General features: G+C 41.8%; 1 protein-coding gene across 1 annotated transcript; it reads left to right on the top strand.

Annotated features, from left to right (window-relative positions):
• Positions 1-537: 537 nt before the first annotated feature.
• On the top strand, positions 538-12,598 carry LOC100546401 (histone RNA hairpin-binding protein-like). The gene is made up of 12 exons (XM_010710627.3): positions 538-662; positions 2,086-2,202; positions 2,551-2,655; positions 3,289-3,420; positions 5,513-5,662; positions 6,712-6,849; positions 7,436-7,552; positions 8,427-8,534; positions 8,936-9,043; positions 9,343-9,450; positions 10,124-10,314; positions 10,812-12,598. The coding sequence occupies exons 1-10, from the start codon at positions 607-609 to the stop codon at positions 9,440-9,442; spliced, it is 1,131 nt and encodes a 376-aa protein (XP_010708929.1). The 5' UTR covers positions 538-606; the 3' UTR covers positions 9,443-9,450; positions 10,124-10,314; positions 10,812-12,598.
• The last annotated feature ends 2,667 nt before the right edge of the window (positions 12,599-15,265 follow it).

A 15,265-nucleotide genomic window follows, 5' to 3' on the forward strand; every position in this document is an offset into this window, starting at 1 on the left:
GCAGCCTGGTCTGGTGCCACATCTGGAGGTTGGTGGCCCTGCCAGAGGCAGGGAGTTGGAGCTTGATATCCTTGGGTTCGCTTCCAACCCACGCCTTCTATGATTCTATGAAATGGACAAAACCATGATGGCTGCTCTGAAAGTAATGCCTCCTGTTTTATGATGTTGGCCCACATCCCCAGAGAGAGATGTTGGTGGCACGGCAGGAGAGGCTGAACCTTTCCCATGACGTTCCTTACACCGTAGTGCTGTGTGACAGACAGCAGCAGAGGGGTACTCTAAGAAACAGCTTTTGAAGCAAAGGTGTGGAACAGAGCTTCTCATCGCTAATGGAAACTAGCTAACGGTGGTGACTGTTGAAAGACAGCGTTTTGTAACTCAGAAATGGGTTACCAACCAGCGTTCCAACCTCACCCCTTGCTTAATAACAACCCCGCGTCCCCATAGGCACCAACGCGCCCTTCCCCAGCCTGAGGGAAACACCGCCCTGGAGCGTGCTGTGCACACCGCGCATGCGCGCTGCTTCGGAGGGTGGAGCCGCGCTTGCGCACCGCGCCGAGCCTGCAGCCATGTTCCGCGGCGGCGGTGGGGGTGCTCGGCTCTGCCATGTTCGGCGCTCGACAGGGCCGTGCCGCCGGCGGGGAGCCGGGAGGCCTGCGCAGGTGGGCGCTGCTGTGGGCGGCCGGGTGTGCTGAGGTGCGAGCTTCGCTCCCTCAGGGCGTGCGTGGGTCCTGCGTCGAGTCCGTAGGGTTTCGCCCGCTCCGGGCCGGGGATGTGTGGGGAGTGCCGGGGGAAAAGGGCGCGTGGGCTGGGGGGAGCAGCGCGGCTGGGGGATCGAGAGGTTAACTGTTGTGGGTGAGCTGGGGAGGGTTTTGTCCTTTAATTGCCTTCACAAAATGCGAGCGTGTCGGAAAGTGTCCTTTTGCCTGGATTAGGAGTAAATTGCGTGGTGTAGGCAGAGCAGCAAGCTGCCGGAGTGAGCCAGGAGAGGAAACACCCAGAGTGCTGATCCAGGATTAAAGTAACGAAATCCTTTCCTCCTCTCGCTTGTTGGCTCCAGGAAGTGCAGAGACCCGGCAGGGCACGGCGTGCATAGAGCAGCATGGAAATGGCTGCGTTTTCTGATTTAGAAGGGACCTATAAGAGCCATCGAGTCCAGCTCCTGACTCCACATCACTGCACCAAAATCCAAACTCCGTGTCTTGAGAGCTGTGTCCAAATGTTCCTTGATCTCTTGTCGGCTTGGGGCTGTCTGCACTGCCTGGGGAGCCGGTTCCACATCCCCGGTTCCATGTCCCCTGATATCCAACCCAACTTCTCCTGAGTTGACAGCACAGACTCCCCTCTCAGGCTCATTCACCATTGCAGTTCTTGCCCTGTGAGCCAGGTCTGGTGTCAGTAGGTGCTGCAAAGCTAGTGTGTGTAGTCAGTAATCATTTAAAACAACAGAGCTGCCAGAACTGAGTAGGAAGGCAGGAAGAACTCAGCGAACTTAATCCTTAAGCAATCCTTGGCTGTCCTTTCAGTGTATTTCAAGCACCCCATACTAGCTCTAGTGCTTACTTGTGAGGGCTCCATGTAGCATCTGATGAAGAATTTCCAATATCAAAGTGTTTTTCTGTTACTGTTTGACCTATTTCTCCTTAATCACGCCATTTCCCATGTCAAAACTGACAATTTTTTAAGTTTGCCTCTTCCAAGAGTTTAGTGATGTATGCAGTATTGTGTAAATGAAGTGGTGACATAAGCCTGTCTGAATATTGGCACGTCAGCAGTTCCATAAATACTGCTGACCCTTATTGCAAACAGAAAAGGTAGTTCTGCTTTTCCAGAAGTTAAGTTTATTTTAGAATTTGGATGTCTTAACTGCAGCAGTGAAAGACACTTTTGCAGTAACTGCATTGTCTAATACATTTTCTAAGTTCCTGTTACCTGAATGAGTAGCTTGGCACAAAGTCACACATCTCTTTGCCAAATTAATCAGCATTTTGTAACTGTGAATGATGATGCTTATGTTTGGTTTTCAAAATCAGCACTGAATGTTTCCTTATGACTTGATTCCTGATGAAAATGCTTATTTTCCAGTTCTGTGCATCATCCACGGTGTTGGCATCAAGAGCAGAAATGTAGAAGCTGGAATGATTCACATTCTTTGGCATTTGACAAGTATCAATATGGCCATTTAGACCACTGGCTGGAGAGGTAAGGAATACATGAAAGGTTTGTTTAAATCAAGTAGTTCCATTTATTGTTGTCTTTGATGGAGTTGCAGTACAAGGAAACATTTGCGGTGGCTAAGCTAGTATATGTAAGAGATTGTCAGGTCTGTGTTCTGATGTAAAGTTCTCCTTGTGACTGTTTTCTTATTCCACAAAATGAAGTTAATTGTCACTGCAGAAGGTGATTTAAGCTAAAATGATTTGCTTGAATTTGAACTGAAATAAGGTAGAAGTACACTCAGGGCATTACACTTGTGGCAGAAACTATGTTTGCCCTCTGCTGAAGTTTGTTACGAGCAACAGAAGCTCATACAAACTTCTTATTTTCCAGCTCTATAACACCAGGAGATTCTAGGCCTCTTTCTAGTTGCCCCAACTGGGAAGGTGGAATTGAAGAAGGAAAAGCAATGAGGACATCTACTAAAAAAATGACAAAGTAGGTATTGAATAATTAAGTTACTGTTTTGTGATCTTCAACTACTTCACATGCATTAATGGAGATTTGAAATGCAACCAGGCTGTCTCACGTCAAGCCTGAGGAAACCTAAAGGAGAGAATAGCAATGAGAAGTTTCATCTACAAAGCTGTTCATGTAATGATTTCAAACTCTTTCTTTTTGGTTTTTTAATTGCATATTCATTACAGCTTTCCATAACAAAATAGTGAAAGGAAAAACAAAAAACAACCTTCTTGGCTTAGAAAGAGAAACAGCCATTCAAGTCTTTATATTACCATTTTTGTGGAGTTGAAATTTTTTTTTTAAATATATAATATCTGTAGGAAACTGCTGTGTGCCAATAATCATGCTTTATTTCCCTGTTGTGGCACTATCTGTAAGCTCCTTATAAGGCAGCACAAATATATGTTTACTTATTACAAGTGTGAACAATTGCATAAACTTAGAAACCTCATTGGTTTTAATGGTTGGGTTGGTTAGCACAATTTTCAGCTCTGTAAACTACTGAAGTAAACATTGCTTGTACTGTCAGAGTACCTGCAGTTATGTTTTTATGTGACTTGTAAAGCTATTAAAGTGCTTCTCAACTTCATTCTAACTTTTGTTTTTAAGTTGTGTTTCAAATGATTCTGCTACCCCATCTGAAAGAGAAACAGATGAAGTGGTTCTGAGGAGAAGACAGAAACAGATCAATTTTGGAAAGAACACACTTGCTTATGACAGATATATTAAAGAAGTTCCAAAGTAAGTTGCACATTTCCAGATGAACTTCCTTTTTCCTTTCCTTGATGTGTCTGCAGGCCAGCACACAGCTGTAGTTTGCTTTCCTCAAAAAGAAGCTGGGCTTTTTTTGCATAGGAGTTATTTACTTAGGGAAACTTTATAGCTAAATGCTGCACTTGTGTATTGCTGTTCCTATAATAGCAAACATGCTTTAAATTTGGTATTCATCTGCTCCCTTTGACCTTTCTGGTGCCTGCTGCTAGGCCAATACAAAGCTAATGGATTATAAGAAAAGATACTTCAGTAAGGAATAAATTAAGCCTTGCATTTAAATATTGGTGACCAATTAGTGGTTAGTCAGTAACTAACTGAAATCAGAATTTGGATTTCATGCTTTCAGTCATTCTTGCTCAGGAGTTAACATCTGTGAATTCTGGAACTTAAAATGAAGACTTTGCAGTCAGCCCCCTCTGCTAACTGCAGATCTATTAGAATTCAGAAGCTACTCAGCAGTAACATGTGAACATTCTTGTTGTTTGTTTGGGGATTGTTTTATAGAGGTGTTGTTTTACTTTTGTAATGACTTGCTATTTAGAGCTGCCCAACTTTCTCTATGTTCAGCCTCTAAGAGTCTGTTGTGAATATTGCCAAGCAATGCAGGGAGCTCTGTAAGCTTCCTGTTGATCAAAAGTTGAAAGATGAAACTAGATGACTGTAATGCTATAACAGATGGAAGGTACCACGATAATAGTGGGATGGCAAAGTCTTTGGCTACAACAAATGAGAATGTGCCCAAATGCAGCAGCTGCAGACACAAAAATGAAGAAAAAGAGCTACTTACCTTTAGAGGCCTCTAGTAGATGAGGATCTCCAGCAAGAGATGCCCTCATCTCCTCTGCCTACCCTTAAATGAGGTCTGGGGAGGGATGGATCCTGGCTCTGTTCCTTCTGGTCACTCAGGTACATTGCATGCACCTGAGCTCCCCTGGGTTGGCTATGCCTTCCCACCAGGTGCTCAGTCATTGATTCAAGCTGTGACTTAGCATTTCCACTACAATGAGTAAAAATCAACAGCAGGTATTGTAAGTATAACAATATTTTGCAATACCATGATTGTATCTTCCATGAAGTTAAATTATAGGTGAAGAATAGGAAAGGTGAGACAGCGTTCAGGAAAATAAACATGAATTCACTATTTTAAAAAAAAAAAATCTGGATAGCATTTAAAATAGTTAATAAGACTATTTCTTAGCAGGGACCTGTTTATCTGACAGAATGATATGGCTAAGTGTATCAGTCTGTGAAATTGTTATGAAAATCCACTTACAGTGCTTTGTTTGATTTAAAGCGTGATTCTAATATGTTCCCCCCCCCCCCCCCACCCAAAGCATAAAGACAACTCCAGTATGGTGGGACTAGAAATGGTATTATTTTGTGCTGGGTGTACTTGGAGGTTGACCCCTGCCAGCAGCCAGGTACCCACACAACTCTGTGCTCACTTCTTTTCCAGTGGGATGGAGAGTGGATTGAGAAGAGTGAAATTTAATAGGTGAAGGGAATAGGGGAGACGGTGGATACAAAGGCAGTCATTTACTGCCTCTCACAAGTAGACTGATACCCTGCCATGCTCTGAACAGTGCTCACTTTGTAAGATGCCTCCCCTTCTTAAACTGTCACTATTTTTTTTTAATAGCCAAGCATCATGTTATATAATATGGAATACTGCTTTTGTCACAATTATTTTTTCATCCCAGCTTCTTACCTGCCTTCACCTTAATGGCTGCAGGAGGGAGCTCAGCAAAGTGAGGTTAGATCAGAAAGCCTTGCAGCAACCTTCAACAGCAGTCAAAATATTAGTGTCTTACCAACACTGTTTAAACATAAATCTAAAACACAATGCTTTGACATCTTGCTAGACTGGATGATCATCCAGTCTGTATCATATTTTTGTCTGTTGTAAACAATGTTTTAGAGTGTGCCTATTGCAGTTCAGGTGTTAAAAAATAGGAGAGCTATTTATTAAATTACTGAGGCTTGCTTTATCTGATGAACAGGATTTTTTTGAAGAACAAAAGTCATGTCTTGAAATATAAATGTTACTGTGTATTTACAGGAATCAGCGAATACCAGGAGTTCATCCTAGAACACCAAACAAATTTAAGAAATACAGCCGTAGATCTTGGGACCAGCAAATCAGGCTGTGGAAGATAGCACTGCATGCATGGGATCCTCCTACTGAGGAAACCTGGGATCTGCAGCCAGTGTATGTACTGGTGAATCAGTCAGCATACCTCTTATGGCACAGAACTGTTAGAGTAATACTAACTGGGAGCAAGGAGGGCAGGGGAGAAAAAATGTCAGGCTCAGAAATGGGAAGAATCACTTGAAAATCTTTCCCATTTGAATTCTATTGATCTTCGAGATGGTATTTTATTTAGTCTAAATTTATTTCCAGTAAGATGCTTTGAAGAAGTTCAATCTGTCTGCATAATACATTGTCTTCCCCTGCGTGTTTACACTAGTTAGTGCAATGTAAAATCATTTCTCTAGAAGGAGAAAGACTTAGAAAGAAATTTGCCTGATGTTCCTTGACTTTGATAACCTTTCCATCTTTTTCTGTTGTCACTAAAGCCATTCTTCCATAATAGTGGTAAATAAGAGAATTCAAGAATTCTAAGATTAAAGAGATTTCTGTGCTCTCTGCCTGAGTGGTAGTTGTATTCAGAATCACAGAATGGCCGGGGTTGTAAAGGACCTCAAGGATCATGAATCTCCAACCCCCCTGCCACATGCAGGGCCACCAACCTCCCCATTTAATACCAGACCAGGCTGCCCGGGGCCCCATCCAGTCTGGCCTTGAACACCTCCAGGGACGAGGCATCCATAACCTCTCTGGGCAGCTGTTCCAGCACCTCACCACTCTCTCTGTAAAGAACTTCCCCCTGACATCCAACCTAAATCTTCCTTCCCTCAAAACCATTTCCCCTTATCCTGCTATTCAAGGTGGAATTTCTTCTTAAGCTTCTCATACTTTTGAATTTGTGTAACAAAGCTGGCTTCACTCACAACACCTGAAAGTTTTGGACTAGTAAATAAGGAAGAGATAAGCAAATATACTTTTATTAGCACTGCTAATAACTGCAGTGTAGTTTTTAGCTATGCTGTGATTGAACTGCAGTGAAAGCTGCAGGTGTTTGCACCATTTAGATGTTATTTGAGATTAACTATTAACCAGTGCGGCTTAACTGTTTTCTTTTTAGAGAGTAAGCTAGTTGAGTAGTATTTTAAATCCAGGTTTTTTCCTGTTTCTAGGAGTACAGAACCCTCAGGTAGTTCCCAAGAATGGTTCTACAGAGATCGTAATGATTCTGGCTCCACTGTATTTGATGAAAAGCAGTATAGAATTAAGTGTGAAGATCAATGCAGCCAGACAGACTATACGTCAGAGAGGTACGAGATATAACTTCTGTCATTAACTTACTGCAATAAGTAAATAACACTGCTGCTGTCAGGTTGTATTTCCTCCTTTTTTTTTTTTTTTGTAGGAGAAGTCTGAGGGGAACAGTTAATGCTGAGTCTGTTTGGTGTTTACATTGTAGAATGTAGTCTATTGCAGACAGTTGAATGCAGGAAAAATTAGGCCTGTTACAGAACTTCATAGTAATAGCTAAAGAAAGCAGTGTTCTTTCTGCTTCACTGTTTATTAACAGTATTGTGTTTGTCTACACGAGAGCAGGGAGAGTAGAAGTAAAGCACCTTGTGCATTTACTTGCCTACTGAGATACTTTGGGGGTTATATGTGCTGAAAATAGTTATGCAGTTCCTTGTGTGATTGTGACTCGGTTCTGTTTTCAAAATACAGTGGAATGGTTACCAAATTTCAGCCATTTTTTTTCAGTATTCCTCTATTATGACTGAAGAATCATACCCCAAAGAAACAATCTTCCCATATGCCATTAATTTACAAAACTCTGGTAAGCATTTAAATGCAGATGAAAAACAATGTGTGTGTAAAATCCACATCTTATTTTTGTAGTCCCTGTTCTCCTGATTCTTCACCAGTATGGAAACGCAGAAAACGAAACAATTCTGACTCCTCCATGGTTTCAAAGGGCAAAAACCATTATGTGCATATGTACAATGCTCTGGAAAGGTATGAAGTGATTCTGCATGTGGTATAAAGTGATGCTGTAATTCGTATTACAAACTGACTCTGGAATATAACTGGAATTTCTCTCCACTTGCGAGTAGCTTTAATTTTCTTTAAAAATGTGTACAATTTAATAAGGACAGGAAGTAATGCCAGAAGCAATAAGTTGTGTAATTGCACATGTCACTGCAAAGCTGACAAAGCTTTATTGTCAAAGGATACAACATTGGTTACTTGGGGGCAAATCACAAAGTCATAGAATGGCTTGGTTAGAAGAGATCAAGTTGCCCAATGCCTCTGCTGTAGGCTGGGCTGCTGGTCGGTCAAGTACGGGATCAGAGCCCCATCCAACCTGCCTTAAACACCTCCAGGAATGGAGCATCCTTAGCCTCTACTTGTTCCAGCTCCTCATCACTTGCTCAGTAAAAAACTTCTCCCTGATATCTAATAAATCTATTTTATTTTAGTTTTAAAACCATTCCCCCCTTGTCCTATCACTATCAACTGTGAAAACAGTCGCACCCCCTCCTATGCATGTGCGCCTGTCAAGTACTGGAAGACCTCAATGAGGTCTCCCCAGAGCTTTCTCTTCTTCAAGCTAGACAATCCCCAGTTCCCTCAGCCTTTCTTGCTAAGAGAAGTGCTCCAGCCCTCCGGAAGTAAAGGAGAGTGTGGCATAGCTCCAGACAAAGTTATGTCACAACCATAAGTAAAGTGAAACGATTTAACTTCTGGGGAGATTATAGACTCTTCTCCCTAGCCTCAGTAAGAATATGAATACAGGTGTTTTTTCTTTACTTAGCTCCCTTATCTTCTGAAGAATTAAGAGAAATGATATAAAGCTCCATGGTTTCCAACCTTTTCATTTTCTTTCTAGTCTTACAGAGTCAGGACATCAGCAAGCTTTTACTAAGTGCTCAGATTGGGAAAAAATTGGTGAAAATGATGAAGTAATGACAGTACAGCACAACATAGAAATGAAAAGGTAAATACCATAATGATGATCTTTGTTAAATTGCTTGCACAGTGATGATGTTGTCCTTGTTTGTTTGTTTTTTTTAAACCTTGTTTTCCCTTCACAGTTTAGTACTGTTTTGTTTGTTTCTCTTTTCTGCAGCATGTAGCATGTTTGGTTATTTTTCTTCTTAGAATTTACCTGGCTTTTCCCAGTGTGATTCCCCATCTGCTGCTTCTACCATGAAGCTGCAAAATGCTAAGCCACTTTCCCATGCTCCCTTATGGAAAACAATGGCACTTTGCAGCACTGGGCCCTGTGGTTGTTACTTTCTTCTCACTTGCTGTGGCCAGGAACTGAAAACTCTCTCCTCAGAAGTGAAGCAGTTTTGCAGCTGACAGTTAAAATAACAGTTACTTCTTTTTATGCAGTGACCCCATTCCCACCAGTTGTTCTTCAGGATGGAACAGTCAGAACAACACCAGCATCTTTCTGCCTGATAGCAATACTTGCAGAGAGTCAGACTGCCAGCTGGAGAGGTATAAAACACAGCCTGCCAATCAGGCTTTTTCATGTATTAAGTTAGAAGCATGCTTGTGTTACTGCCATACTCCAAAACAAACTTCTATAGTAATGAATTTTTTATTTTTAGGGATGTCTTAGTCACTAATTCGTGTGGTGTATGGTAAAATTCTATCCTTAATGTTCTCTTATTATAGATTATTACAGTAAAACACATGTTGTATTTGATATTAGAGTATTATTGTAATTAAGCTACTTAGTCGTTTTGAACTGAAATAGAGATTCAGAAGGAAAATGTGTGGATTTTTATTTGTAGGCTTAAACTTTGTAGCAGTTTATTCAAAGGACATCGGTCAGAGCATCCTGAAAGGGGATGGGGAAGTACTGAAGATAGAGTATTGAGGAAAAAAATTTAAATACCATGGTGAGTTGATGGTGATGACTTTTACCCATTCAGTATCCCATACAGTTCAAGAGAATCCAGTGGTTCTGTTCAAGTAGATCAGTTTGTTTTTCTGTTGTGTTACTATGATCAGTATTCCATCCCATCCTCTTATATTTAATTCAATGCCATAAAAGATCTAATACACTGGGCTTGGTGAACTGAAATATTTATCTGTTCAGCCAAAAAACATAATGCATTTTATCCTCCACCTGCCTCTTAATATTTTGTGATGCAGTCACAGCTGTGTGTTTGCAGCAACAGATTTCACTGAAAGTTTTCTTTTGAACTATAGATTTTTAATGCATTAATAAGATGGATTCTGTCTTGAGTTTTTTATGAGCATTGCATTTTATGTAATTTGATTGTCCTTGATCTACATGACATGGAATAGAATGTAAATGTCTTCAACAGTCACTGGCTGGAATATTCTGCATAATAAAACTACTAGGAATGTGGCGCCCAACTGGTTTTACACAACTTAAATTTTGTATTCCTTTAATAGTGTGAGGAAAAGGCAGGTGGAGCTCTAACAAAAAGATGTCTCTAATAACATTTCTTCTATTGGCTCAAGTGATTTTAAGTTCTTTAAATATAATTAAGTCTTAACATGTTATTTTTCTAAAGTGCTAATTTAATATTTGTAAATATTTAGTCTGTCTTTGTATATAGAAGTATCAAAGAAGGACTTTCTCCTGCGACAGAAAATGATTTGAAGAATATGATATAGTCTGAAATCAGCAGATCAAACCTTGGACGACTGGTGCAGTCTCCTAAGTTCTGCACTGAAAGAGGAAGAGATTTACAGTCAGCATTTGTGCAGTCAACACAAGGTGAAACATGCAGGTGAAAAAAAAAAAAAAAGCATACATCCATAATGGAATTTGAGAGCCTTTCTGGTCTTCTGGGATAGTCAGTTATACTTATCAGCTTTGCAGTTACATGTTTATCCTGTTGAAAGTATGCTTAGTTTTCAAAGGAAAAAAAAAATACAACACATCAGGATTGTGCTAATTAGAATTAAAAGGAATGTATTTTGTGAATTAACAAGTGTTTAGGTGAAGATGATGTAAGGGGTTGGAAAAGAGGCTCAACTTCTTCATTTTGTCATTTGCAAATAATTTAGTTCAGTATGTAATACTCTGTTTTTACTGTAAGTTACATTCTCAAAGTGTTAATGCTGTCTTTAACTCTTTCTGGACATTATGAGTTAATCTTTTACACTAGGCTTTAAGTTCAGCCTGCAATACTCTTCTGTAACATCACAGCTTAAGAGAGTAAATATTTTGCCATTAATGACTAGATACATTGTATTTATAAAATACTGTTGTTTCTTTGTTTAGGCTTCTCCAGTTCTTTAAGGATAGACTGTCTTCTGCAAGCTCTGCCTCGACTGTAAGACCTCTGATTTTATTCAGATTTTCCTAAGATGATGATGGTTGTTCCTTAAAGCTTTTGTGAGGACGTTTCTATTACCTGTGTTGACAAATGACGTGCATCATGTTGTAAAGGCTACTTCTAGGGATGGGTATTGTATTGCTGTTGCCATTTGGAGATCATGCTGCTTAAAATGAACTAACATTTTGCTAGTAAATTGGTCCAATATTGAGTCAGAGTGAAGAATGCCACCTGCTGAATCAAGGAGTTAAACCTTGTTTTCTCTACTGGACCAGAATTGTGTATCCAGCCTGGTGAACTGCTTCAAAACAATGTAGATAATTCCAGTTTTCTCTTCAGTTGCTAAAAGCAAATTGCTTTTAGCTTTTCATGATCATCTTTTTGACTTATTTTCCGTTCTCTGAGGTAATACATATTAATCTAGCATCTGCCTAAGGGAGAAAGAGAGATTATCAGAATCAGCACCTTCTCTTTGAGGGGATGAAACTGTATAAACAGCCATGTGGTCTGAATACCTGGATTCCACTTTGATGTAAGTTCCAATACTGCTGAAGGGATAAGATGATGAGGTCAGTGGCTACTCTTGTTACAGGAAATGAATGAGAATCATCAGTATTTGCAGGTTTGGAGCTGCTTGGGCATGGGGTGTCCTGGCTAAACTGTGATAATGTTGACTCTCCCTTATTTTACTTTTCTATGTGCACCAAACATTAAAGTAAGGGCTGTGACTCCAATGGAGTTTAGATTAGAACTATGTGTCAGGTAAAGTATATTTTCTTTGCAGACTTTGTGACTTAAGCAGTGGGATACGTACATTTGTTAGAGCTATTAATTGTCTTTCTACAGTGGTTCAGCTCTGCCATTGTTAGTTGGCTCTTCATAATGCCACTGCAGGAACTGTGGCCTTGAGATGATGCACAGTGACCTTGTGGGACTGGCAGTGTACTCCCATGGCCAGACATCCACTGTTCTGCTGAAGCAGTAAGCTGCTGCTTGGAAACTACTTCCAGTTCCTTCCAAACCATTACTTCAAGCTGTTGCTTAGCTTTCTTTCAAGTGAGTTTTGTAGAACTTCTGTGCTAGTTTGAGATTTTCAGATACAATTCTCATTTGTCCAAGGCATCAAGAAAACTTGACTGTATACAGCATTACTGCAGTGAGCTAGAGCTTGTCTTCACCAAAGCCTATCAAGTGTATAGAAATTGCTACAGTGGTTATGTATAGCAAGTTTGCTAGTTCCAAATGAAGAAAAGACTCAATATATAGGGGAATGTGTGCTGCTGCTCAGTAGTATATTAGGACTGGTGGCAGCTGCTGCTCAGTAGTAAGAATGTCCTTCTGGCTGTGTGCTTGCCCAGACATAGGAAGAATGTGAGGCCTCTGGTACCTAGAAGTCAAATTAGTCAACTTCTCACCACTGGGGGGTGAAAGGAGGCTGCCTGCAGGTTGGTGAGGCTTGTCCTCTACATTTCCTACAGCATCTGGGACTCACCCATCTGTGCTTATGCTTAAGAGTCAGTGGAGTCCCAATACAAGATAGCTCAGTCACATACCACAGCATGGCGTGTGTATACAGGGAACAAATCTGTACAGTACTGAAGTACTATTTAAGAGTGATGATGTTCCAGCATGCATGTTTCCATGTGTTTTATGATGATTGTAAACATGAGTGATTTTTTGTTTTTGGCATATTGTCTTTATGCAGAGGAATTAAAGTCTTTAACCTTTGAAATGCCTCTTAGTCTGCTTTCAGCGTTGTCATTAGTGCTTCATTATAAAAGGAATATGTGGGTTCAGTTGTCTTTCTGTTAGCTTCAGGGCTGTTTTTGAGGAGTGGGGGTTAGCTCCTGCTGGAAGGGGGAGGAAAAATGCTCTTCAGAAGGGGTTTACAGTACAATATAGGTTGTGTCCAACCCCTCAGTTCTGACATCTTGTCATGAGCTTGCATGTAGCCTAGTGGAAGGTGGGGAGCAGCTGGGGCCCCAGGTCTCACTGCCATAAGAAAGGTGTCCTTGTGGAGTGGATGAGCTGTCAGCTGGGAGTAATAGGCTGTCATGAAATGCTTTAGCTCAGCCGTCAGAGCCCTTAAGCTTTTTTCTGGGATGGATGGGATCTGCAGCAGATATACATATGCAAATCCATAGGATTTGTAATTTGTCAGCTCTTAAAAGATTCTTAAATTAGAAGCAGAATAACCAGTCTGCCTGTAGTGGTTATATTTTGGGCAGAAGTATTCCCTAATCCAGGTTCCATGCATCTGGACAAACTGCTAGCACGACAAGTGCTAGGAAGGATGCTGAGCAGGTAAGGTTTGAGGTCTACTGATATTGTCCCATGCAGTGCTGCCACTGGATGTAGAGCCGTTTTAATGCCTCTTAATTAATAAATTTTATCCATCTAAATAGAGCAGTTAAATCTATCTGTTGTTTATCTACCCAGAGCTATCTGATTCAAGGATTTATAATTCAGGTAAGCAAAGCCTGAATCTAGCATTCCATCTCCAGATTATTTGATAGCTTTTCATTAATGTTATCAGTTTTAATTAAATCCAGTTTGTACGCAAAAATAAACTTCAAGCTTTACCACTTAAGATTTCTTCTGAGAAGTGACACACATCTCCTACTGGCATGCATCCACTGGAAGGGTCAGTTTACAGATGTGTTATCTGTGCTTGTAGAAGCAGTCCTTCAGTAGTGTTCTGAAATGCCACAGGTTGTGTGCTTTGCTTCTGTTTTTTATTTTTGAACTGTTGCTTTGAGGTCACAGTGACGAGGATACCTCCTTCCCTTGAAATTCCCACTGAGCTGAGAAACTGTTTTTGTGACAGATTTTCTTTGCTGTCAAGGATAGGAATGATGCAAAGCAGGTGTAATCCTAACGCTGTGTTAAAGCAGGTAGTTCTGCTTGGTAAGCTGAATTTAACATGTCTGTAGTGCTATACTAGCTGCTGTAGGGCTTCTAGATTTATAGCTGGGCAGTTTGGATGAATTCAGGTAAATGTGCCATTAACTCAGAGCAAGGATGGGGAATATGGGTTTGATTTCTATGTGTTTTGAACCTCTACTGAAATTCAAGCATGTCCTTCTTCCAGTTCATTGTTATCTGTGGCAGTGTGTGGGAGAGTGGTAGCATAGCAGAAACATTCTTAAGCAAGCACAGCTTTTTGTTTGTTTTGTTTCTTTTACAAATACTGTATCTCTTGTGCATTAATGCTCAAGGTGAGGAAAGGGGAAAGGAATTTCCAAGATAGATCACTTCAGTTGCACTGCTTTCAAATCTTAGTGTTCTGCTGAACACAAAGTCAGCCTGTTAGTGCACAGAGGGAGGCAGACTGGAGACATTCTACAACAGAGATCTTGCAGAGAAGAAAAGTGCAGGACCTGTGTATAAAATGCGAGGGAGAAAAAAGCAGGAGGTGAGGGAAAGAGAACTCGCTGCTCCTTCACATCTTCCCTAAACATTACTGGGTTCAGTCATGAGTGCTGGCTATACCAATGCTCCACCTGGACAGCATAATTAAACAGATAAAGACACTTATAAATACATTCTTAGCAGGAATGGGGTATAAAAACCTCAAAGCAATCCAGCTACCTGCTGAGATGTCAAACTACTTTATACTGCAATTGGCTGAAGATGCATGGTCTGTCCTGGTGCGTCTCCCAAAAAGCAGGCTGGCAGTGAGCGGGCTTTCATTTCCAAAGCTCTGAGTTCTGCTGGGATTTCATGCAGGTGTATGTGCCCGTTGTCTAGCCCAGCTTTGCAAAAAATCCCAAACAAACGTAATTAAGAGCTTAAACAACGTTTGCTGGGAAATAGTGTGAGTTTTTCCTGCTGTAATTTGCAACCTTGGACGGCTGAGCTGGGTGTTGGATCATCTTTAAAGTCCCTTCCAACCCAAGGATTCTGCGATGACCCGAACTACCTGCCCGTCCCCTTCTCATAAGCAGGCAGTAAATACCGTCGCCGTGCAGCTCAGATCCCCGCGCTGCTGCCATTGGTGGCCGCGGGCGCAGGGAGCGCGCGCCAAAACGGCGCTGAGCCGCGCTCCGATCTCCCGCCACGGCGGGGCGGGGCCGGGCCGAACCATGGCGCTGGGCCGCGGGGGGAGGAGAGGGGAGGAATTGCCGTCCTGGCGCCTCGCGTGTCACGGTTCCAAGCGCATCCCGAGGCGGGTTGGCCGGCCGTTTGTCCGCGCTCACGGAGCGGTTCGGGAGAAGAGGCGCCTCAGTGGCCGCGCTCTGCTCCCCTGGCTCTCCACCCCCCGTACCTGGCGTAGTGGAGCGGCCGGCGGGAGGCGGGGCCGGGCGGGCTGGCGGGAGATGCGAAGAGCCGGGTGGTAAAGCGGTAGTTCCGCACAGCCTCTTGTGTGTGTCCGTCCTTCCATCCGTCTTTCCATCCG

Source organism: Meleagris gallopavo, chromosome 4, assembly GCF_000146605.3.
Source record: "Meleagris gallopavo isolate NT-WF06-2002-E0010 breed Aviagen turkey brand Nicholas breeding stock chromosome 4, Turkey_5.1, whole genome shotgun sequence".
Taxonomy (NCBI): domain Eukaryota; kingdom Metazoa; phylum Chordata; class Aves; order Galliformes; family Phasianidae; genus Meleagris; species Meleagris gallopavo.